This window comes from Calypte anna, chromosome 9 (assembly GCF_003957555.1).
Source record: "Calypte anna isolate BGI_N300 chromosome 9, bCalAnn1_v1.p, whole genome shotgun sequence".
NCBI lineage: Eukaryota > Metazoa > Chordata > Aves > Apodiformes > Trochilidae > Calypte > Calypte anna.
In genome coordinates this window covers 10,722,004-10,746,739 of record NC_044255.1, presented here as the reverse complement: position 1 = coordinate 10,746,739, position 24,736 = coordinate 10,722,004, and the positions used below count along the sequence as shown (strand labels likewise).

Sequence of the window (24,736 nt, the reverse complement as noted above, 5' to 3'; positions counted from 1 at the left end):
GAGTAGATTATTTTAAGTATTTGTGCCTTTTCTTCAACTACTACTTTGCAAAACAGATCAACTAGTGTAAATCAGCAAGAACAGTTTAGAGCACACTGAACTGTGTATGACAGAGAGAATGAAAGACTGGTACTAATATTTGATGATTTATCAACATGTTAATTTCAGACCATTTGTAAAATGGTAAACATTTGGATCCCGTGCAGAGTTGAACACAAGTGTGTTGTTCACTTTCCTCTTGCTGCAAGTAGCCAGCTTTATTTGACAGAGGCTGAGGTTTCAAGATTAAATGGAAATATGTTAATAGTAGTCAAATTGAAAGGAAAATAGAGGTGGAATGCCTGTTGCAGGATTAACTCAGTGAAAAAAACAAGTAATTGTGCAGATCAGTGATAATTATATGGAACAAGCTGCTAGTTTGGAATTTGATAATGACAGTTAAAATAGTTTTGGACTTACTGTGCCTTGAAGTTTTGTCATCTTCTTGATGAGTAGTCTCTTTGCCACAGTAGCATGGGTTTTACAGTCCATTGTATAGGTTCCAAGTGGCTGAAATTAACTGTCACTTTACAGGAAAGTCAAAGGGTAGTCAAATAATGGGTGTTTGAATAAGTAATCAAGATTTTCTAGAGCAAAAGGTCAATCTACATGAGCAAATGTTGTGCAATGTGGTTTTTTTAGGTACAAAACAATACCTTTGGATGCTTGGCATGTAGAAGTAACCCACAATAAGATAACTAAAATCAACAAGAGTGCTTTATACTTTTGTGGATTTCCTACTTTAAAGCACATTAAACATAAGGTAAAAGATTTGTTTATTCTGATACTTTCAGTTGTATTAATAGGTAACTGTAAGAGTTATAGTAAATTTTATGTCATTTTACCCAGTTCTATCTTAGAAAAAGTGGTGTACAAGTGTTTCAGCAAAGCAGCCATGGAGAGAACATGATGTTGGAAATCATAGCTGATGAGAACTCAAAAGAGCAGGTAAAGATTCAGCTCCTAACACAAAAAACCCAGCAGTAACAACAACAAAAAACCAGACAAAATTTTCAAAAGACTGAATTTGTTAATTAGTCAGATTTGAAAAGGTACTTATTTATATTAAAGGAGTATATTTATATTATAGTATATTATAGGAGAAAAAACATTTTTAGAGTGATGCAGAAAGTTTTTTAAAAATTTAAGAACCCAAACATTTCTTAAAAACGAATAGTTAAATATATTGAGTAGTTAATTTAAAATAGTATCTTCAGATTTTTAAAAACTTTATTTAACTAGTAGTGCTTGGTTTTTAAAATGAGCTTTATGTGTAAGATGTTAAAATTTGATTAGTAAGAAGGAAGGTGAAATATGGCTCAAGGCCATTGAATTAATTGCTAGAGTAAGAACTCCAATTCAGATCAACCCAGGCCTTAGAACTAACAAATGGAAAGAGTGCTATTTAGAATGCAATACTTTATCCTAAAAATAAAATACAGTTCTCCAGGTCTGATTATAGATTATGTTTATTCTGCAAGAAAAGTTGTTCTTGAGCAGCTAAAATACATTTTATTGCTCAAACAATTGGAACATATTTTACTCTGTTAAACAAGTAGCATATAGTAACTTCTGGGTTGTTTGTTCTGGGTTTGTTTGGGGTTTTTTGTTTTGTTGTTTTGTTGGTGGTAGTTTTGTTTTTTCAGATGGTAGAAGATGTTGCCAGTCTGGTCCTTGGAAAACGGATTTTTGTTAACTGGCCACACCTTGAAGAAGCCAGAGCTGTTGCTGTGTCAGATGGAGAAACCAAGTAAGAGACTTTTTGTAGATAGTTGTTTAAAGTAATCTTTCTTGTTTAATTCAAAGTAAGTTACTTAGGTTGGATAGAAGTTCTGGGTTTATTGTAGCAGCAAATAAGTCGAGATATATCAAAATGCTGTGTGGTGGAAGGATGTTTGTTTAACATTGTTCTGAGGCTTGGTTATCTCTAGAAGTCTAGTCCTTGTGTATTGATGTAGAAGTAGTTGTGGAAGTTTCAGAGATCTCATTCTTAACTTTGAGGGAAAAGTGAATGCACTGAATTCCACACAGAATGATGTCAAAGAGAACATTTCTATATTTCTTTCAGCATACACATTGGTATTTTTAGGACAAATAAGCTGTGTGGCCTGTAGTGGAAGGGACAGAGAAAACAATGCTCTTCTAAGTTCTTCATGTTGTTAAAAAGGAATATCTAAGTTTTGCTCAGAATTGGTTGTGTCTAGAGTAATCTTATTTGGTTACATTCACTTCTGTCTTAATATTCTAAAGATTTTATCTGGAAGAACCACATGGCACACAGAAGCTTTACATGGGAAGTGCAGTGCCCCCAACTAAAGTGTCGTATGTTGGAGATAAGGAGCAAAACCTGTGGGTAAAAGAAGTTCAAGGAATTTCAGAGCAGTAAGTAACTTGGAAAATTAAAGTCTAACTTTGCATTTTATATCTTATGTATGTTTTGGTGCTGTATTACATATGTAGCAGAGAAGAGTTGCCACATGCTTGATGATAAAGGATAATGACTCTGGAATTTTTTTTAAAAAAAGCACAACGTAAAGGAGCTTGTTGGAATTTCAGAACATATGGAATTAGTCCCTAGGTACTTGAAGTTAAGTGCTGTTAAGAAGGAAGTGTCAAATGAATGAATTTCAGTGTTCACTCTCCCACTCAGTTTTCTATCTGGTTTTAGTAACTTTCATTTGTATGTAAAACAGTCACTCTGTATTAAGTTACAACTTTAATAGCTTAGCATTGTTAAACTTGAATACAACTCCTGCTCTTCTAGATGTGGGTGTCCAGGGGAACAGAACTGAGCTACAGTAGTGTGTTGTTTTGTTATCTGTCATTTGAGTTTGCTGCCTTAATTGCCCCTGGTTCTTCCCCTTGCAAAGTAAAATGTGTTCAAGGTAGCACATTTAGCTGTGTAGTAATGCCTTTGCAGCAATGGGTTAGCAATTGGTTAAGCCATTTATTCTGCGTATTTAAGAAAAAAAAAGGAAGCAACCTATTTCTAATATTATTATTATTTAATTTCAGGAAATTAATTCCAGTTCTGTTTATTGCAATAAACTAAATGTTCTGCTTTGTATTCAGTTACCAAAGAAGAAAAGGAATAATTATTCATGAAACATCAATTGTTGTATATGCTCAGTTACTCACTGGTAACAGATACCAACTAAACCAAAATGGAGAAGTTTATTTGGAGAAGCAGTGGTCAAAACAAGTTCTTCCATTTGTTTACCAAACTGTTGTCAAGGTAAAAATATAAGTCTAGTATATTTTTTTTTCCAGCTCGTTAACCCATTGGGGCAGGAGATCTCCTTTCTTCCTGGGGCAGTGCATAGAGCAAAGTATATGCTCCTTTAAAACAAAAGAATAAAACAAGCCTCTAAAATTTATCTATTGTATAAAGAAAAATGCAAAATGCTTATTTAATGATTTTGTCACAGAAGCTGAAATTCTATTGCACAGTTTAGGGACCTTCCTGAAAAAATGTATTTTTGTAATCTTTTTTAATTATGATACTTTTAAAGGAGTAGTGGTGCTACTACGATTTAACATAGTTGCTTTTGTAGCAAGCATTGGTAATACTGCATTAACTTCTTTGCCTTCAATAATTATTTCAGACTCAGATAATTCTCTAAAGTAAGTGTCTATGTCAACTTTCTAATTATTCTACTGGAAGTGAATCATATTTAACATCATCGATTTTGTCTTTTTCATGTAGGATATCAAAGCCTTTGACTCTCGTTTTTCAAACATCAAAACTCTGGATGACTTGTTTCCTCCTGGAAGTACAGCCTTTATGCTGGGATTGCCGTGCTACGGCTGCATGGGAGAAGTTAGTTCCAATAATTTAATTTTTCCTACCTTACATGTCTTTTTTGCAAGGCTAAAATAATCTAAGATGTTGTGTGGCAGTAGCAGTCGTTTGCTAGCTAAAATTTTAAATCAAAGATTCCCTGATGGTTTAGTCAGAGGAGAAGTGGGTTCTTCTACTTTTTCTATCACTGTTGCTTGCATGGTAGGAAAAGGGTAACATAGTTTGAATGCAGAAATATTTTTATTAATTCTTTGGGATAATTTGCACTACATAGAGTTGCCATTTTGGACCACTTTCAGCCGTGGACTCCTTTGATTTAATGCTGTTTGCCTCTGTGAGGAAGCAGTGTAAAGGTTAAGATGATGAATTTTAGAGCATCTCTGTGCCTACTGCAGCTAAACTGTTGATAAAATAGACTATAAGGTCTGATATCCAAAACCTGCTGGTTTAAAGTAACATTTTTAATGCATTGGGTTTCTCTCCAAGGTTCAAGATTCACGTGATGTGATCACAGAAGGGAGAATTCGTGTAGTTTTCAATATTCCATGTGAACCCCAGCTTGATCCTTTAATACAGAACCAACATGTAAGTGCTTCTGGTTTTCAATTAAAAGCTTACTAGTGAGTGTGTTTAAGGGATGCTTCCATCTTATTCATTTGCCCTTGCTGTATGACTCCTTACCTTTTGGGAATTGCAGATATTTTTCATTTGCTTTTTTTATAGAAATATTCAGTGAAATATAATCCTGCGTATATTTTGGCCAGCCGTCTTGGTGTCAGTGGATATCTTGTTTCCAGATTTACAGGGAGTATCTTTATTGGAAGAGGATCAAAGAAAAAGTAAGTTTTCTTCGTTAATTTCAATTGTAGAGAAGCGTCTGAATTCTAATAGAACTTTTAAAGAATTACTTTAACTTGTAAGTACTGTTTTTATTGAGTGTATAACCATTATGTGATGTGAAGCTTTCTTCAAAGTATATTTGTTGTAAACTAAATTAATATGCAGCGTTTTTATTTCCTATTGTGAACTTTTGTTTACTGGAGATTTGCTCTGTTGTCTTTAGTTTTGCAGAAAGGCATAAATTGGCTAACAAACAGTACAATGAATTTTCTGTGGTTTCAGGCTCAGAATTTATGATTATGTATGTTTTTGTAATGTGTGTACATATGTATCATTACATGGTAATAAACTTCCAAATTTGCAGTCCTCATGGAGATCATAAAGCAAATGTGGGGCTAAACCTCAAGTTCAATAAGAAAAATGAGGAAGTTCCTGGCTATACAAAGAAAGTTGGAAATGAATGGATGTATTCTTCTGCAGTAGAACAGCTACTTGCGGAATATTTAGAAAGGTGAGTATTGCATGAAATTCAAACAAATTACCCACCTTTGTATTATCAGTCTTTGGATTTTGTCCCCTGGACGCAGTCCTTGTAAGAACTGTAAGTTTGCTTTTGGAGATTGCTTGGTGGTTTTCTTGGTTGTTTTTTGGGGTTTTGGTTTGGTTGGGTTTTTTCAGTATTCTCTGCTTCCAAGGAGAAGCATATTTTGGGATAATTTTGTCAGTACCTTATCCCTGACAAATGAAAAGTAAGCTAGGAGAAAAATAATCCCCCTGCGCTCCAGAAGTTTTGAAGCCTGTCAAAGTTTCTTCTGATGAGATGATTTTTGTTCTATGCTGATATTAGATTTGTCTTCCATTTGTTCATTTTTAGAGTCCCTGAACTATTTAATTACATAGCCAAGAACAGCCAAGAAGATATCTTCTATGAAGATGACATTTGGCCTGGAGAGGATGAGAACGGGTAAGCCATCTCTCTCTCTCTTTCTCTCTCTCTCTCTCTTTTTTTGTTTTTTTTTTTTTATTTTATTTTACTCCTAGAATATATAAGTAGAAGAAAGGCTGACAACGTTGTGAAAATGCTGTTGATTATATAGTGGCTGCAATGTAAATGAAACCTTGTGATCACTTCAGCATCATGATTATTCGGTGATGACTGAAAAAATTGTCGTGATGTTGTAATTTCCACTTGTGGAGTCCAAGTCCCTGTCAGACTCTTTCTTATCTCAAGTTCTATAAATGAGAAATCTGTTTTTCAGTGTCTACTTTGTAATTCTTTTGTTTAAATTTACCTTCAATAAGTAGTGTTATAGTCACCAATGGATCATTTTTGGAAAATAAGAAATAATTATTTTAATTAAGATCACTTTGCATATGAAAAATAACGTACAGAATTTAAAATACTTCTTTTACTTTACTTCTTTTTCAATATACATTTCATCAGTTTCATGGGAAGCAAGAAGCAGCTTTGGTTCCAGATACAGTATAGTAACACTAAAAATTTTTTTAATATTATTCAGTAAGCCCTATTCATGGGCTTCAGTTGATAAAGCTGCATGATGCAGTACTCCTCAGGACTTCTGCCAGGGAGGTGTGATATTATGAAACTCTTATTAGAATCTCAGGTTTCTGTTCCATTTTACCACAGGCATGCCTGAAGTTCTTTCTTACTGTGTTGTGAGAAACAGCTGGTCACAGAGCCTTTAATCACAGCTGGATGTGTTTAATTTGTTGGATGCAAATATTTGCTGAATACTTTTACATAAATACATTTTTAATTTTTTTTTTTTTACCCGAGAAAAAAATTCAAGTTCTAGTTTTGAAACAGTATTGTACATATCAGTTAGACGTCTTGGTTTTAGTGCCTATTCTCTCATACAGAACTCTTAAATTTTGATTCTGTTGTGAGTGTACACAAGCATTGTGCCTATATCTTAGTACTTGTTTGATTAAATCGGAACTTTGTAAAATGCTTAGTTCATGCAATTAATTTTAATTCATGTTGTTTTTTATTTAGAGCTGAGAAAGTACAAGAAATTATATCCTGGTTAAAGGCACATCCTGTATCTGCTTTGTCTCGCTCATCTTGTGACTTTCAAATTTTGGATGCAGCCATTGTTGAGAAAATTGAAGAAGAAATAGAGAAATGCAAGGTGTGTAGCTTGATTTCAGCCAAAAAGCATCTGCTTAATATTTTCCAAGTTCTTGAATTAGAATGACTGAAGGTTACTTGTCATTCCAAAGAAAAAGAGTACAGAACATTATATAAGTTCTGAATATGTAGTATGAATTGTCCCAGCAATTAAAGAGAGCTCATTATTAATTTTTTTTTTTATTCACTTGTTCTTTTCTGAGGTAATCCAGGCCATACTCTGAACTCTGCCTTTTGGTCATTTCAGACAGGAGTAGGTGTCAGTATATATTTTGAACTACTGAAGTGTTTTTTCTAAGTGCAATCCTAGCTTTTCTTCCCTTGCAATTTCTCTTTGGTCTGAGGAAAATTAGGAGCTTGCTTTTTAAAGGCCACAGATTTTGTGAAAGCTGTATACCTTTAATTAAAAAAAAGCAAAAGAATTCTACGTTATATTTTCAGTTGTTTTGTTGGACTTGAAATCCAGTATTGGTTCTTTGTTTGTAATGCCTTTTTCTTCTTTCTTATTTAGCAGAGAAAGAGCAACAAGAAGGTGCGAGTAACTGTGAAACCCCATTTGCTGTACAGAGTAAGTGATGTGAAAAGATATTTATTTTACCTAAGCTTAAGAACTTTCAGAGTAGAATTTTATGACAGTGTAGATGGAATGAAAGTTTTAAGATTTATTGTAGAAAATCAATTTGAGATCAGTATTCTGCCTCTAAAATTAATTTCTACGAAGTATAAACCGTTGTTGTGTGTTATACTGACTTTAAACTCTTTTCTGACTTCTGTCCTTCCCACTTTCACATTTCTCATTGGCTGTCTAATGAAGGCAGAATAAAATGTACTTGCTCATTAGTCTTCTTTCCCTGTTTTGCTTTATGTCCAGTTCTTGTCATACATCCAACTGCTCATCTTGCCTGGTATCTCAGGGATAGCTGCCTTACTGATACAGGCAGGTTATGCTTGGTTTTATTTTGTATGAATAAGATAAATCCCCGTGGTCTGCCTTGGATCACAAGCAGCACTGCTGTTTTCTCAAGGAAAGAAGTGATTTAGAGTTGAAAAACAAAAAAGAGTTTCTGAAAAAAGTTTCTGCCTTGGGAGAGAAGATATGATCTTAAATATTTTTATTTGTTTTACAGAAATTTTGCTTTGTATTGTGTTTCAGCTGTTATTATAAATGCATTTTTATTTCAGTCTCTGGTTTTTGTGACTATTAACACATCTTCTGGTTATTGTCAGCCATTAGAACAACAGAATGGGGTTGTTCCAGATCGAGATGCAGAGTACAGGCTGTTTGACCGTGTTGTCAATGTGAGAGAGAACTTCTCTGTTCCAGTTGGTCTTCGAGGTACCATTATAGGAATTAAAGGAGGTAACATTTTCTTCATAATTGTAGCTTAATAACTCTATAACAGCTCAGCTGTGGATGTGATAGTAGGCATCAGAAAAGTGTTTTGCATGGTTGTGAAGGCACCTGTGAAGCATATACAACTTGAAGCCACTAATGACATTCTTTTAAATGAAACCTAGTATTTTGTCTTAAATTTTTTGTTTTACAAAGCTCTACTTCTAACAAGAAAGCATTTCTTCATTCTTAATATGAAGAAGGTAGATTAATAAGACATAAGAGGGGCTGCAAAAAAAGGAACAAAATGAAGTTATGGGAAGATATGTGCAAAGTTAAGAGAAATGCAGATAAATACAAGTATTAGCCTTCATACTTGCATTGAACATGAAATCTTATCAAATATGATTTTCATTGGAATTTTTTAATATGTGATGCTCCATATCTGCTAAGTGACATGGATTTATACCTTCTTTGACAAGGTTATCCATAAATATATTTTAGATAAACAGGAGTGTTTACTGAATCACGCTGGGTGTAACAGTTGGAGATCTAGTAATAGAAATTCCTTTCTTACCTGACCTTTAAGTAGTTGCCTTCTCTTTCAGTTCACATACAACAGAATCTTGAACAGACTAGGCTTGAGTGCAGCTTTTCAAAGAGGTCCTCTTTTCTTCACAATGATTATACATTAATATAAATTTAAAGGAGTTAGTCAATAGTTATCCAAGACAGTAATGTTAAATCTGTCATCTTCCAGCATGTGAAGATGGCTTGCATCTTGTTTCTGGGAGTTTGACAACTGTGATATATTGCAATATAAGTTGCAGTCCTATTAATGCAGGTCAATAAATTTTCTTTGAAAATATATATAAAAGACAGCCACATATGATTTTGAGAAGCATTACTGCATTTGCTGTTAATGAAAATAAGTTAAAATGAAATTACATGAATGAAAAAGGATTTTTGTGTTGCTGGTTAATTTATGGTCTTTCCATTACTTACTGCATAACTAATATAGATGTTTGCATAATTTAGATGAGAACGTCTACTGTTGCATATATATAGGATAATATTATACTTTGTTTTTTATAGCCAGCAGAGAAACAGATGTGCTCTTCGAAGTCTTGTTTGATGAAGAATTCCTTGGAGGCCTAACTATAAGGTTTGTGCAGCCATATAGTTTTAAAATGGTTGTTTGGTTTGGTTATTTTTAATGCCTATTTTTAAAATTTTGTTTCTCAGAGATGTAGGTCAGTTGTTTGGGGTTTTTTGTATTCCTTTTTTCTGTTCAAGTAGGAATAATTTCTGTGATGCATACTATGTTTTAGAAATGCTCTTTAGGCTTTTTTAGTCTTTAGAAGCTTCAGATTTGTAGACAGCAAATATGAACAAGCAGAATAAAGTAGTAGTTCGAAATGTCTTTCTAAAACAAATGTGTGTAAACCAGATTATCCAGATGTCTAAATGTATAGATGAAAAAAAATGGTAATCATCAGTTCTCTGAGGCAGAAACTCTGACCTGTCAGTAATTAATATTCAGGCACTAAATTAAACATTTTTCTTTCCACCATTAAAAACCTAACCTGTTCTTGAGGAGGTGGAAATGTGATGAATGCTTTTGTTTTAAAAAGTGTGATAAATATTCTGTATTGAAGTAAGCAGGTGAACTTCTAAGTGTGCTTATTTAGCAGGCCTCTTTTATTGTTATTCTTAGCTAAATATTTTACAACCAAAATTAGAGAGAATCTTACCTGTTTGCTCAGTCAGCAAGCATAATGCAGTGCTATCCCTTGAAAGAGCATCTGCTGTAACACAGATAGTCTTTTAGTATTCAGAATCATAAAAACATATATAAAACTGACTAAATGCTGCTAAGCTTCAGTTTATAATTCTGCTACTTACTTTAGTTTCCATCTCAGAATAAGAAAAGAATATTTTTTCCTGATTCACATTTTTTTACAGAACTATTTACTATAGTATGCTATAACAATTAACTCATCTTCAGATTTATTTGAGATAAGCACTGCAAGGTGCAGTATAAACTCAGACCAGTAGTAGTTACTGGTGCTTTCTGGTTTTGACAGATAGAGGGGAGCACAGAGGGATTAACAATGTGTGTAATGGCACAAGTTTTCAAAATTGGATTAAGTTTTCAGCCTCAGCTGTTCAAACTTCAATTATTACCTTTTGGCATAGAGACAAGGGTGTTGTTAAATCAGATATATTGGAATGTCAGCAACTGAAATAGATGACACAACTGTGTAATTTGCTTTTCTTAAGGTGCTCACCTGCTAGAGGATATCGTCTGCCATCAAGTGCCTTAATTAACCTGTCTCATGGTAGTCGGTCCGAAATGGGAAACCAAAAACTGACAGCCATAGTTAAACCTCAGCCAGCTGTGAATAACTACAGTTCATACACATCTGATCCATCATCTGCATGCTCACAAAAAGTGCATTTGGGTGGCCTCAACCATTCGCCTCGCTCTCTTTTTGTTCCTACGCAAGTAAGACTTTTCTTCCATTTTTATAAATTTTTTTTAACCTAGAAGCTAAACTGTGACCATGGATGTTTATCGTCATCAGCGTAAGCAAAATTTATTTTTTGTCAGTATATTAGAAGCAGGGAAATCCTTATCTTGAAATGAGATTGAAAGGGACCAAAAGTTTGTTATTGGCAGTTGTTATGCTTTAGGTAGCTCCAGTTATATTTTCAAGGCACAAAGGCCACAGCAGTGGTACCACCATGGCACTGAGTGCCACATGGTCTAGCAACTGCTCCGGTGGGTCAAGGGTTGGACTAGATGATCTCTGAGGTCCCTTCCAACCTGGCTAATTCTATGATTCTATGATTCTATGATACCATATTTGGTGTCAACAAACACTTTGTTTGGGCTGAGATGAAATTCTTTCCTTAAATCTCTGTTCTAAGTAATGCTTACTGTAGGCTAAGTTTGTCCATCCTCAGAAAGAGAAGACATGCGAGACATGATTTCATTGTCAATTTTACTTCTTAGTTATAATTAACTTTGTTTTAAAATACAATAAAGGAGAAAAATTGCAGGTGAGTTGATGTTCTTGTTGGTTTAATTGAGGTTTTTTTAATGAGTGACTTGTTTAAAGAAAATCAGGTTAGTGGGCAATTTCGTGTTGCTGTAGTTGTGTTTGAGAATTTTCTCATGATTTCCAAGTCTATACAATAAAAAATATTTTTGAAAGAGAATTTAAGGCAATAAAACACTTCTGTGGTTTTTCTCTTAATGATTTAGCAACTGAATGGAAGACAGCATTACAGTCTCAAGGCTGAAAATCAGGGCAACTCGAACTCAGTCCAGAAAGGATCATATCTGAGTGGCAATCAGAAAAATAAAGTGAGTGTTCTGATTCATTTAGTATTGGATTCCAGTGTATCAGTATTTATTTTGGCCCCCTATTTGGAGTTTATGTCCTTTTCTTACGATTCATCAGATGGTTTAGTCTGGATACATAGTAGAACTTGTCCCCATTCTTGAATGAGTGTAACATCCTGTATTTACCCTTGTTTAGATTCTTTATTTTCAAAATCTTTTTTTACATAGCTGGGGTACAGTTCTGTGGTAACATACCTGTAGTGTTATGAAGCGATTGAGCCTGATTGATAAAGCTTAAAAACTAAGGCATTAAGAATAATATTTAAGAATATTACCAGTATGAGAGCATGTTTTTGAAAACATTTCTGGCTACTATCTATGTTTATTATACTCAGTCATCTTTCCTATGTTTATAAATTCAGTTAATAACAAAGCAAAAACAACTGCAAAACATAGCAAGTTCATGTCAGCTTAATAGTCATTTTTAGGAGAAATTTTAATGTAAGTACAATCCACTGCAGCAGCCTATTTCATACATTAAGTACCTGCAAGTTCTACTAGTGTCAGTATGAAAATTTCTTTCATCTGGGCACTCTTAAACTTGGGCTTTATGGCTTGAAGAATGTCTTTGTATTCTCTGTATTCTATGATGACCTGTTCAAAATTTGAGTTCATAGCTGTTGTGCTTCTTGGGGATCTTATTTCTAATTTTGTCAGGCACAAAGTAAGCAAGATGATGAATTCTGTAGCATATGGCAGTCATTGCAGAGTTCTGGGAAGCCTCACCACATTCAGCAAAACATGCATGAGAAGGTTAGTATAAAACATTTAAATAGATCCAGTATATAAACTTTAAACAGATCCCTGTGTTACAAATATGAAGATACTTAATTTTATATATTAGTTCGTTTCATCAGAAAACTTTCTAGTTAATGTTACAAATAAATCCTCTGCATGAAACTATTGCTACACAGGATAATAGCTCTGGAAAGAGGTAATTGTACAAGGCTACTATGTAAGTTTTCTTGTTTAAGTTTGATGTTTGAAATCCTAGGGTGCATTTCTACCTCAGGATATCACACTGGGAACTGGCAATCAGTTCTATAAGCCAGGATTCAATGACAGCAGCTTTAAAGGTCAGCAAAGAAAACAGGAGTCTTACAAAAAATGTAAGTATTATAATTGGAAACTTTGCTTAGGAGACCGCATGCTTTATCTAAATCTTCATTGGATGCCTTTTGAGGTTTTTTGTAGTTACTGACTAAAAATGGTCATATAAACACTTTGTTACACTTCCTATTCTCAAAAAAAGTCCAAGGTGTGCATATTTGGTTTTTCCAACACTTGCTCCTTACCCTTTTAATCAAGCTATTCTGCATTAATTTTGACCTTCCACCAATCTGATATAAAATACCCCCACAAACAAACAAAACAATACACTTGATTTTAAAGTTTGCTATCATATTTGTAGAATATAAAATTATATATATTGTATGTACTTTATCCTACAAGAAGAGCATACACTGAATGACCTGCTAAGTATGAATTAAACATTTGATGCAATCATTCATATTAATGCATCTCTGTGTACTTGTGTGAAGTTACTGATTTTTTTGAGTCTTGATCATTGCTATGATTTTAAGAGCATTTCAGAAGAATGCATTCTTTTGTAGTTAAAGAAGATTCCAGAGTTACAAGAGGTGAAAATCATTCACATAATAGAATACCAAACAAACAGGTAATTTCTTTTGTACCAAGTAAATAAATTATTTTCTTTTCATTAACTCTGATCTGATTTATCATTTTACAGATTTTTCTTTAGCCAGTTTCTTAGTTGATTCTTTTAGTAGGTAACTAATATTTGAGATTTTTCTTTTCTCTAGATATTTTATAAAAATGTGAAAATGAGAGAAGGGGTGTAGCAAAGCATTTTCATATTCTTCTTAGACTCTAAAAGCTATGTTATAATGGCAAAACATAAATGCCAGGTTTTCAGTAAGCTGTGTGAAAGCTATTGGCAGATGAATTTCTAATGATTGTGTTATGAAGTAGGGAGTATGACTACTCAATTATGAATGCCATTCTTTATTTCAGAATTTTGCAGATGTGAATAAGTACAATGTCAAACTTCTGAAGAGGAACGAAAGTTCCAACATCCCTGTCATTCAGAAGGCTGCTGTTAATGGTCCTTGTGCAGGTGGAAAGGTAAGACCTAGGTAGTAGATTTACTTGTGTGCTTGTTGACTAACTTTATTTCCCAATCCATGTTGTTCCAATTATTCCTGGCCACCTGTGTTCAAATTCAAGTTTATAACAGACAAAGGAAAAACATGTATAACCTTTATAATTCTTTTAATAATTCCTTATTGGTCAACACTTGCATCTTTTTAGCATACAAAACTTGATGTAGCATTGGGGTATCTGTTCACACTCTGAGCAGACATGGCTGTGATCTACCCAAGCTAAGAGAAAAAAGATGAGCATAAAATAAATTTCAAACTAATAAACCTTTCCTCTTGCATCTGATTTTAATTTTACTGTTTTTTAAATTTATTTTAAGGACAATGAACTTGAAAGTTTTCTAGCTTCTTTGAAAATTTCCAAAGAAAATGAAGTGCAGACTTATTCCAAAGAGCAGAGAGCTACAAATGAAGAACGTCAGTCACCACAATCATTTGCTATGGTCTGTATACTGCAGAAATCATTAAATTGCAATTTAGCATCTGCTATCTTATCATTAGTGCTTCTATTTAAAGAATTTCCATGCAACCTCATACTGCCTTTTTAAACATATTGATGAATTGTTTAGCTGTTCTCAAAGAAAACCACATTTGTTTATGCTAAGATAGTGTTATCTGTGCGTTGATAAAATGTTACTGTTAGAAAAACAGGCAGATTTTTTTAGCAATTATGATAATCGCAGTTAGTAAGGTAAAGGTATCTGAATACTGTTATGCCTCTGAATGTTTTCTTTTATTTTTAAAGAAAGGAACACAAATGCTCAAAGAGATTTTGAAGATAGATGGTTCTGACCAGGAGACAAGGAATGAAGTCAAATCACAAGTTAATGATGTTCCTGCTCCCCCTAGAAGCCAAGATTGCCATGGATCTGCCCTGCAAAACAGACAAGCAAAGAAAATGGGTATGCTTTGAGATCAGTTCATAAGTTCAGAGCTTCACTGTGTAGTGACATTTTAGAATATAGGTGACAGTATCGTAATGATCTTCAAAATACAGTAATAAAACGTTCATCTTTTTAAGTGCTACTTCTTTAGATCTTAAAATCTCTTTAATCTCCTGTGTTTTATTAATCAGATATGGATATGTCAGAAAAAAAATCAAATACACTTTTTTTTTCTGTTAATACCAGTTGCTATCCTTTCAGTGCAGGACATGTTTGTGATACAGGTTTGTTTGTCTGTTTCCTGTTGTCAGCTGCTTATATAAACAAAGTTCATACCAGTGGAGCCCCTCAGAACTCATCAGCACTGGAAATTGAAGGTCACCCTTTTGGTTGTCCACAGCCTGCACTGTCTACAGTTTCTGAACTGTCTCATGTTTGTTCTCTTGTTGGAATGTCGCAACCAGATTTCTCTATCTTAAGAACACCACAGGTAAAAAGCTTTTCTGTAGAAGTTCAAGTTCTCAACTTTGTTTCAATTTTCCTATATTAAATATTTGCAATGAGCACTTGAAACCCTTGTAAAAAATTAACCTTAACACCTTTTGTTGCCTTTTTTCAAATCAAGCAAATCCTCTGTATCTCTGTTTGCCAGCAATACAGGTTCCCTCAGAAATCTTACCACATGAATCTTATCTCATTTTTGTAGACTATGACAGTTTGTCATATAAAATTATCGAATGGTTTGTTGATTCATGGACCTCAGTGTCATTCTGAAGCTGAAGCAAAGGAGAAAGCTGCACTTCTTGCTTTACAGCATTTGGTGAGAATTTGAAGAGTCTTTTAAAATTTTTCTCTTTTGTATTGTGTCTGTTAGCAATCCTCTATTTCTTTCTTCATAGAGTTCTATAGGAGTAAACTTCCCTTTGCCTCCACCTTTGCCTCCACCAATGTTTCCAAATTATCAACCACTGGGAGTTCCTGTACCACCTGGATCTATTCCTCCAGTATTTGCACAGCCCCCTGGTAAGTATTTCACTAGTACCCATTTCAAATATTGTACGATTACACTATAATAGTACTAGTTCTTTGTATGAAAACTAATACCTTCAGAAAAGCCCCATTGTTGTTTTTTGTCTATGTAGTTGTTTGTCTGAACTGCTTTGAAAGCAGTTCATGAGCCTCTTCTCTTCCATATGCATACAAATTAATTCAATTGAAAGAATCACAGCTTTCCCACTTATTTCTTTTACTCAAGAATGCATTTGTTTATTCAGACTTAGTTGGGTTTTTGGCAGTTTCTTCCCTTCAAAACAACAATAATTACTTAAAACTGATAGTCTAGAATTTGTAAGAAAAACCTTCCTTTATTTTTTATGTGGATTTTTTTCCCCCTGTGTAGTTAATGCTTATACATGCATTAGTTTATTTGTTTATAAGTAACTTTCACTGATGAAGTGCTACATCACAGTCCTGTTGTACAGTGTCAGACATTAGCATGCTAAGTAACCCCCCAAAATCACTAAAAATCCTGGTGGTGTTTCAGGTTCCTGTCTATTTTGAATTCTACTAAAGCTCACATTCACAGATAGTCATAGTCAGCACCACTATAGCATCCTAGTAACCCATACAGCTACTGCTTTTCACTGGGGTTTCTGTGTTGCTGACTTGTTTCAAAAGATTCCCCTGAACTTGCATCCTTTTACTAATACATTTCACTCATCTGAGTATGTTGTAAGTTATGTGAGCTCTGAAATGCATTGTCCTTAACTGTGATGTCATCCAAGTGTAGTTTTGTAAAGCAAAATTGTTTCATATTTTTAGTAATAAGTACTTGCCTATTTTCAAGTCAATACGAAAAATATGAGGTTTGACTGGAAAGCAAAACTACATGCAGACAAATGTAGTTGGGGTACCTTTGAGGCTGTGGGGTTGTGGGGAGGTGATAACCTCTTTTTGAGGAAAGAGAGCTAAAAGTTACTTATTTTCACAGCTAATGTAATGCCTCCGTCATCTCACATGTTTGGTCCAGTATCCTGGGGAAATCCAGTGCCTAAACATTATTATCCTGGCTCCTATCCAGGAAATGTGTCTCTTGCAGGAACTATACCAGTTGGTTCTCACAACCAGTTTATACCTCTACAGGTAAGATTGGCAGATTTGTTTTAATATTCTGTTTTTGTAAAAAGGTGTGCCTACATGATGAATGCAACAGCAACCCCACTGTGAAGCTCTATTTAGTGTTTGAAAATTGTTGTAATAAATTGTATGTATGTGTTCTTGGAAGTGAAATATTTGCAGGTTTTTGAGTGCATTCTGTTAAATAATATTTATTTAATTTAAAGGTAACTAAAAAAAGGGCTGCTAGCAAGAAAAACTTTGAGTTCAAGGAGTTTCAGAGTTCCCCTCAAGCTGCACCACTAAAGAATGAACAGCCAGTGTCTTCTGACCACATTCAGCAAGACAGTTCTTCAGCTCCTTTAAAATCTCCTCAAGCTGCTCAATCCACTGTTTCATTTCAAGACAATGTGGCTACTCCAACTGTTCCTCATAACAAATCAACACCAAACACTTCCAGTAAGCCAAGAAAGCCAAGAAAGCTGGCTGTTAATTTTGGCGCACCAAAATCTTCAGAATAAAGATGGTAGCTAGGTGTGTTTTATCTTTAACTCTTCCCCCATTGTTACGTTCTATCATTTAAAAAATCAGAAAGCTCTATGAAAAAGACCAGCCATTTTAAGTATAGTATAGTGTAGAATGATCTACGTTTTATTTGCTATTATTTCCTGGTTGTTAGGAAAACTATGAAAATCATGTTAAAACTTAATTCCTTTTACTTAAATGAGCAAAAGCCAGGAAATGCTGAGTTAAGGTTACCATGCCATTCATTGTGCCTAGGTTTCTGAACAGTGGCTTACAGACTATACTGGGTAAGCAGCAATAACAGTGGCTACCTTAATTCAGAATTGCTGTGCTTTTGGGGAGGGATATGGAACTGTAATAAGTTGGGCATCTAACATTGCTTAATATGACATCTTGTATTCTAGCGTATTTTTAAATAGTATAAAAAGACAGAAAGGAAAACCTATTTAAATGCAGATTTTATATTGGCTCTTTGGATCCTTTTGAGTTGAATCACTATGACTCAAACCTTACAGTGGAACTGCCAGATTCACTTTACCTATGGACTGCTAAGTTTATAACCAGAGGGCAACAACTTTATAGCTTTGAAAATGTAGATGATATTGTATATCACTCTAGTATTAGAGTGGCAAAAAGTGGTTGCTGATGCAGGATTTGTTCCAGGAGATAAATTTATAGGATGTATTGAATTAAAAAATATATTTGCAAAGTAGAGAGCTCTTTCATAAAGTGTGTTTATTTTTTTAAATTTAGCAGCATTATCAGTGTCATTGTTTTCTTATAGTAAGGTAAGGTAATGTAGTTATCTGTTACAGACCTGCATAGTCCCCTAAAATGCTAATGAAATCCTGATTTATTTTTTTATTCAAAATTGTACAAGTGGCCAGAGATTGAAGATGTCCATTTGTCTGGTATGGCTCAGTTATGTTTGTCCATTATGTTTTGTCTATTTCTCCCTGTAACAGTTTGCTTCCTGAAACATTTTCTGTGGTAGGTTATTTTTTTGTTGTTAGTGATTTTGAATAATTACTTTTTTAGTTCTCTAATAGGAATTTTGTGGAGCAATTTTACTATCAGGAACTGCCACTATTGGTTTCATAAGAATATTCAGACAAAAAGCTGGCTTTGAGGGGAGAACTAGAAAAGAATAAACTCAGTCATTCTTAATTTACATAGGAAAAAAAGAAGGTGTAAAGGTTCTAGTACTATTTTTAGTCATTTTTAAACTATAATATATGTATTGTTCTTACTGACATGAATAAGAAATCTAGAATCTAAGATAAAATTTGAAACATCAGTTAGTGCTGTTACAGACGTTGATTGAATATAATTTTTCTTCTTTAATCTGTTCCAGAAACAACATTGTTCCTGTAAGGCCCAGGAAGCTTTAGAAATAAAGCATACTTTTGTGATTCATTGTGTTGCCTCCAAATAGAACAGTTCCCCAACCTGCCTCCATTTCTTGGTGTAGTACCATATTAGAGGATTTTTTTTACATTGATTTCCCCAAGACAGTTGTTGCCTCGAAAGTATTTGTAGAATAGCAGCAGGCCCTATAAAAAAGGATCACAGAGGTAAAAGCAAAATTAAGAAATTTTATTTTATTTTACATATTATCACAAACCTTGTAGAATTGTTTGTTTACATTTTTAAAATACATTGATTTTATTGTTCTCTTTATAGCCATCTAGTCTCAAGAGGGTTTAAAGCCATATTCCATAAAGGGAAAGTTGTATATTTTGGTAATTTATGGTCTTTAGCAACACAAGACTGACACAATGCTGACATGCCAATATTTTAGAAGTGTCTATGTGAAATTTAGTTTTGAGACAGAGGTTAGTTCCTTGTAGTGCACATGAATTATCTCATCATCAAAGAAAAGTTCTTTTTAGAAATTCCTGTGATGGAGATTAGACTACATTTGAGTCTTGTGTCACAGAAATTTGACATATTTCTGGCAATGTTTAGGAAGTTATGAGACAGTATACTCTGTAACACCAGTAAATACAGCATTTTTTATTATTAACTAATTACTTCAGACTAAGACTACATCTCCCTCTTAAGGTAGTAGTCCTCTACTTTATATATACAGCTGAATAAACACTTCATTCTGTAGCTGCTGCATATTGTATTAGTGCTTGGTTTTTAGTTTATATTCCATGATACTGACTGCCTGGTGCCCAATTAATTACAGTTTTACATGTCCTGGTAGATGTGACATCTGCATTGATCTATGCCATGTCCCCTGTGATTTCAGTTTTATATTTTAACAAGATGATTATGTTTCATACATACAGATATAAATTTAACCATTTTTTTTCATAGATAAAAAGTATTTTGTAAGCACTGGAGTTTTTCATTAGATCTTATACAGAGCAGTATTTTACTAAAAAAACCCCAAAAAAACAAAAGGGAAGACTTTTATGTGTGCATTTTTGTAGTTTCTGATTTTTTAAAAATAATTTTTCATTGTTTATCTGCCAAGTGAAATGTTTTAAATTTGCATATGAATGGATACAGAATGTATTTTTTGTGCTGTTTAGTGTTAAGTGTGCATTTGCATATTTTTAGCATGTAGTTGCACAAAGGACTGTGCAAAGATATTTTAAAATATGAATATATGATACACTGAAGGAAAAACATTCATAAATGCTATATAAAACCTTAATGCAATAGAATAATTTTATAAATTGTGTCTGTGTCTGCTTGGATTAAATATTGAAATAAGAAACATTGCTTATTTTCACTGTGTTATTTCCAAATGCTATGTGGGAACTTCTGCATCCTCCAAACCCTAATTTTAAGATATAATTTAAATCTCAGAGCCCAATTTCTGTCATTCTTACAAGCAGCAGCTGCCCACCTCTGAGCTGCTTCTTGATGGCTTTCAACTACAATTCAGTTACAGGTTAAAGGTTGGTTAAAAAGGCTGTTGGTCACTTTGCAATTAGAATCATTTATCTAGATGCCCATCTTGCAAAATTCTTTTGTCCTCTGTCACCCAATTAGATTTGGGAAAAGAAAACAAAACAACTATAAGAAATGCAGTAAGATGAATTTCAAGCCAGTTCAGTCCTAGTGCTTCTTAACAGGGTGCAGAAACAGTGAATGGCTGGAAAATATGTGGAACCATGGATACCTGGAAATGTTTGGCAACTTTTTTCTCTACATTGTGCTGATATTTTTTTTCTAGAATACCTCATTTATAAGAAGGCTTCTGAATGAGGCATAACGGCAAGCGGCACTAAAAGCAGTGTCATGTGTCTGAACTTCTTTTATACAAATGTCAAGTTACATTTCATAATTGGATTTCCTCATCTCCAATAATGGCGTATTTTTAAAACTAAAATTGACAAATTCCTGTTATTAAATTTTACCCTTATTTTAGAGAGAGTGGGTGATGTGCTGAGTTTTGTTCTCTTTGACCAGTTGTCTCTCAGGTTATGTTCAAATTCTTCTTGCTGTTGCCTTTTAAAGCATAATGAACACTGTAGTCATGCTGGTTAATTCTTAGTACCTTTCTGTGAGTTATAGAATTTTTTAGGATCCGTCTTTTGTCAGCTGCAGTTCCAGCTTTTCCTGTAGAGAGATGTTACTTGCCTTCTTGTAGATTATTGTGTGAATTAGCTTGTTTAAAGCAAATAGCATACAGAATGGAGTGCATTCTTAGCATGGCCAGCTGCTGCAACTTTGCTTAACACTGTTCTGCAGAGAACAGTCCTGGTGGGATGTGCATTCACATCATATTACTCAACATGAAGATACCATCTTGCATTTCTTAAGATGTCTTCAAATTATTAGTCAATGGACTTTGAAGTACTGCAGTTACCCAGCACAGCAGGTTCTGTCTTGTTACTTTTCCCATCTTGATATGTAGCCATAAAGAAAATTTTTAACATAGTTAAGGTTTACCTTAAATATATCAATTTATGTGTAATAAATCAGGTATGGACACTTCCATTCAAAAATTAAGTTACTTTTGTTCAATTCAGTTTAGTTCATCTGAGCTACTATATAGATGACCCCTGAGAGTGAGGAATTTGAAAGAAGGAATGGTTGCTTACAGGAAGGGATTTTCAAGTTCTTTTTGAGATGTGATCTCCATATGTATTCCGTAATTGGCCTTCCTTACTACTGAGAGACAGTTATGTTCTTCTCTTTCTGTCTCTGGAAAGGGGACACAGTGACACCAAGGGCATAAGGGCAGTCTGAATACACAGTCTTGGCCAAAAGAATCCAAATTCGTGTGCATGAGGACCTATGAATACTGAGACTGTAACTGATAATATATTTTGAGGAATTGGATATCATGAGGTAAGTAGCTGTTCATTAACAGAAAAATCTGTGGTTCTAACAACAGTTCTTTATTGCTGACAATTTTTGATGGGACATTTACTCTTTACAAAAGTTCATAATGGCCCTTAGTCCTGTATTTTGTGTAATGGCAAGAAAGACAAAGTCTGGCAATCAAAAGCCAAAATGTAATTTCTGTGTCGTAACAATAGTAGTAAAATTCAAAGTTGGGAACTTTTAGCATGATGAGAGTACAGGATAAGGCAGTAACTGTGATTCAAGTTCAGGTAAGTGATCTATTTCAGAGTAACCTAGGCATAGTTTAGATTTAGCACTAATTTGGGATAGAACCTGACATTTACTGTTAGCTGCTGATGTTTCTTCTAGTACTTACATATCTGAAACACCTGAAATGCTTCGTCAGTCATTGAAACTTAACTCAGCAGGGCAAAGGGAGAGCAGGCTGATGGAGCCAAAGTTTACTGAGCCTATGTTGAGATGAATTTAAACACTTTGTGTATTAATTTTTTCCTTTTCTTCCTCCTTGCTTTATTTTTTCGATTTTTTTGTTTTTGTTTTCTTTTAAGTGGAACAATAGTTCATAAGTGTTTTTTCATCCATTTAACCTCTGATATATCTGTATCTTCTTCTTAGAACTTCACTCATGTCCTTTTTCCTCTCACTATTTTTAGATATTTTTTTTCCTGTAAATTTCCAGACTTTGAAATAAATGTTGTTTTAAAGAGCTGTTCAGCCCTGGATTTTCCAGGGTCAGATGACAATTGCACACACATAGATAGGTACAGAGATGGGTCTCAAGACTGTTACTATGCCAAAGCTATTCATAGTTCTATCATTTGTAGTCCACACTGTTACTCCTTAAAAGGCATTCAGGGGCTCATGCACATTATCTTTTATATAGACATTGCATATCTCCAAATGTTAATGTTGTTTAAACTTAATGTTGTCTTACAACTTATTTTTCCTGAAGTTTGCCTCATTTTCTGGCAAAGGTTACCTCTTTCACAGAGCTGGCAGAAAGGAGGGTCTGTGTGTGCCTCAGGCACAATACAGAGCCTCACATACGTGGGGACAGTTTTGATGTGCAATTCTCTTGTGAAAATGCTGGCTTAACCAGTCTCACTGCTTACTCCTACTGGATCCTGCCAAACTGTTTGTATCTTGACATATTGTGAACCAAATCAAGGAATTAATCTGAATTGAACTCTTTCCCCAGTGTTATTTTTCAGCCTGATAGATTTTTGTGGAGCCACAGGAACAGCTGTGTTGGTACAAGAGTTTGCACTTTGGGGCTGGGATGATTTAGCAAGAATGAACTGCTTAAGAAACATCCCATCACTGCCTGAGTCTCACCGCACACACGAAGCTACAATGCTAGGTTAGCTGTTACTGCATGTGGCCCTGTCTGTTGACTGAAGTGAGAGTGTTAAGTTCTGGCAAGTGGACATGAACTGGTCAAAATGGTAATAATCATTGCAGCAAAATTTGCCTAAAGGTCATTGCTTTCATTTTGTTAAGTTTCCAGGCAAGGCTTAATGAATGATGCACTTGACTGATGGAGCAATAGGAAGTAGTGGGCTCGTTCTTACTTGAGTGCAAACGGACCCTATTCAATTCAAAGGACCCTATGATAAGAGCTTTCATAATGTTAAAACTTGTTAAAATGGCAAAGGTAAGGAAATGGGTAAACTGATAAATAAGAGGTCTGTCACACAACAGTAATGCACCTGAGAATACTTTTATTTAAAAGAAAAAAGCTAACTGTTCCAAAGATAATTAAATTAATAATTTTGAAATGTAAATTAATAGTCTGGTCTAAGAAAATGTTAAGATTGTATTTTCTTTGTAGCAGTTGGGTCTGCTGGATCTATAGCACTCCCATCTCCTGAGGCCTGCCTGGCTATCTGGGGCAAACCCCTCTTGCTTGGCATCCTCTAAAGTGTATGTGTTGCTGACTGAAACATGCTGAGTATGGTGACATTGCTTACGAATATTTGCTATGAATGACTCACAGCAGGGGTTTCGCCGTTATTGCCAGTGATGGAGGTTCTTTTCCCTGATATTCTGGCATTTGTTTGGTTTTACTTAAACCCTTTAATTTGGTACAGCATTGGACAGGTCCCTGGAGTGCCTCCAATCCTTTGGTTTGATATTCCACTAAAAGATAAGTCCGGTCATGCTCTCGAGAGAGCAAAGAAACTGAGGATTTTAGCAGACAAGATGCAGAAGTTTGGGATATGGTTGCTGCAGAAACTGGTGTGTGACCCCAGGTGTGAATTCTCTCCCTTCTAAACACGGGACGTGGTCCTTGCACACTCTCACTCACACAGGAAGACGAGGGTGTGGCAGTAGAGGTTACCCAGGCTTGGTACTACCATTGCAGTGCAGTATAGTGTAAGAAGAGGGTGACCGTGCATCTTCACTACAAAACCAATGTTTCTTGACTATGCTAAAATGAACTTAGGCCTTTTACCCATGTTGGCAGTAGGACTTTTCTCTGAGGGTGACAGAAGTTTTAGATAGATGAAAAGTGACAGTGTGGGAATGGTATTACTTGTGAGAAATTAGCATAAGGTAACACCAGGTAAGTCATGTATGGACAAGCTATGTGTGTCTGAAAACCTGTTGCCTCCTTTATTGCATTGTTGTTATCGCATCGCAGACTTAACAACAGTGTAAGACCTGTATTTCACAAGACTCATAAATTGAGCAATATTTTAAAATGCTATGTAAGTGAGATTAAATATGGACTGCAACTATGTAAATTTGTTCGTGTTACCTTTTTCCAGCATATATATATATATATATATGGTGTTCTTTTTCAGGGTGCATTTAAGTTCTTATAAACAGAGTTTAGGATTTGCAAGAAGGAATTGGTCACTTCCATATGATACAGTGAGTCATGGGTATGTATTTGTTACTTTAAGAGTTTGTAAAAGAAAAAAGCAAATGTGCAACTCCATTTTCTTTTTGAAGTTTTGCTTCATCATGCAGTGGGGCGGGCATCGCTTGTATTGATACTGTAAAAGCATGAAGGATGCCTATATGCATTGTCCCAATTTTGCTTAAGGTTTCTTTTTTTTTGAATGTCTGAAGAGGTCTTAGCCTTTTATACCAGTTACGTGTGTTGAATCTTATTT

The 24,736-nt window shown here is 34.5% G+C and overlaps 1 protein-coding gene across 2 annotated transcripts in view; it reads left to right on the top strand.

Moving 5' to 3' along the window:
• Positions 1-21,507, top strand: part of XRN1 (5'-3' exoribonuclease 1) — a 35,298-nt gene extending 13,791 nt beyond the window's left edge. Inside the window, exons 17-44 of one of the 2 annotated variants that reach the window (XM_030456023.1) lie at positions 682-802; positions 889-987; positions 1,686-1,789; positions 2,290-2,421; positions 3,112-3,274; positions 3,746-3,859; positions 4,328-4,426; positions 4,565-4,680; positions 5,046-5,192; positions 5,556-5,645; positions 6,699-6,834; positions 7,345-7,401; positions 8,061-8,193; positions 9,262-9,331; positions 10,450-10,675; positions 11,438-11,539; positions 12,236-12,331; positions 12,573-12,687; positions 13,192-13,256; positions 13,613-13,723; positions 14,079-14,201; positions 14,504-14,660; positions 14,954-15,132; positions 15,349-15,462; positions 15,542-15,665; positions 16,633-16,784; positions 16,985-17,283; positions 21,428-21,507. In XM_030456023.1, the coding sequence (XP_030311883.1) occupies positions 682-802; positions 889-987; positions 1,686-1,789; positions 2,290-2,421; positions 3,112-3,274; positions 3,746-3,859; positions 4,328-4,426; positions 4,565-4,680; positions 5,046-5,192; positions 5,556-5,645; positions 6,699-6,834; positions 7,345-7,401; positions 8,061-8,193; positions 9,262-9,331; positions 10,450-10,675; positions 11,438-11,539; positions 12,236-12,331; positions 12,573-12,687; positions 13,192-13,256; positions 13,613-13,723; positions 14,079-14,201; positions 14,504-14,660; positions 14,954-15,132; positions 15,349-15,462; positions 15,542-15,665; positions 16,633-16,784; positions 16,985-17,278 (3,439 nt within the window). In that variant the 3' untranslated portion in view covers positions 17,279-17,283; positions 21,428-21,507. Of the gene's footprint in view, positions 1-681; positions 803-888; positions 988-1,685; positions 1,790-2,289; positions 2,422-3,111; positions 3,275-3,745; positions 3,860-4,327; positions 4,427-4,564; positions 4,681-5,045; positions 5,193-5,555; positions 5,646-6,698; positions 6,835-7,344; positions 7,402-8,060; positions 8,194-9,261; positions 9,332-10,449; positions 10,676-11,437; positions 11,540-12,235; positions 12,332-12,572; positions 12,688-13,191; positions 13,257-13,612; positions 13,724-14,078; positions 14,202-14,503; positions 14,661-14,953; positions 15,133-15,348; positions 15,463-15,541; positions 15,666-16,632; positions 16,785-16,984; positions 20,011-21,427 lie in introns of those variants that run through there. The other variant, XM_030456022.1, reaches the window with a different exon arrangement.
• The last annotated feature ends 3,229 nt before the right edge of the window (positions 21,508-24,736 follow it).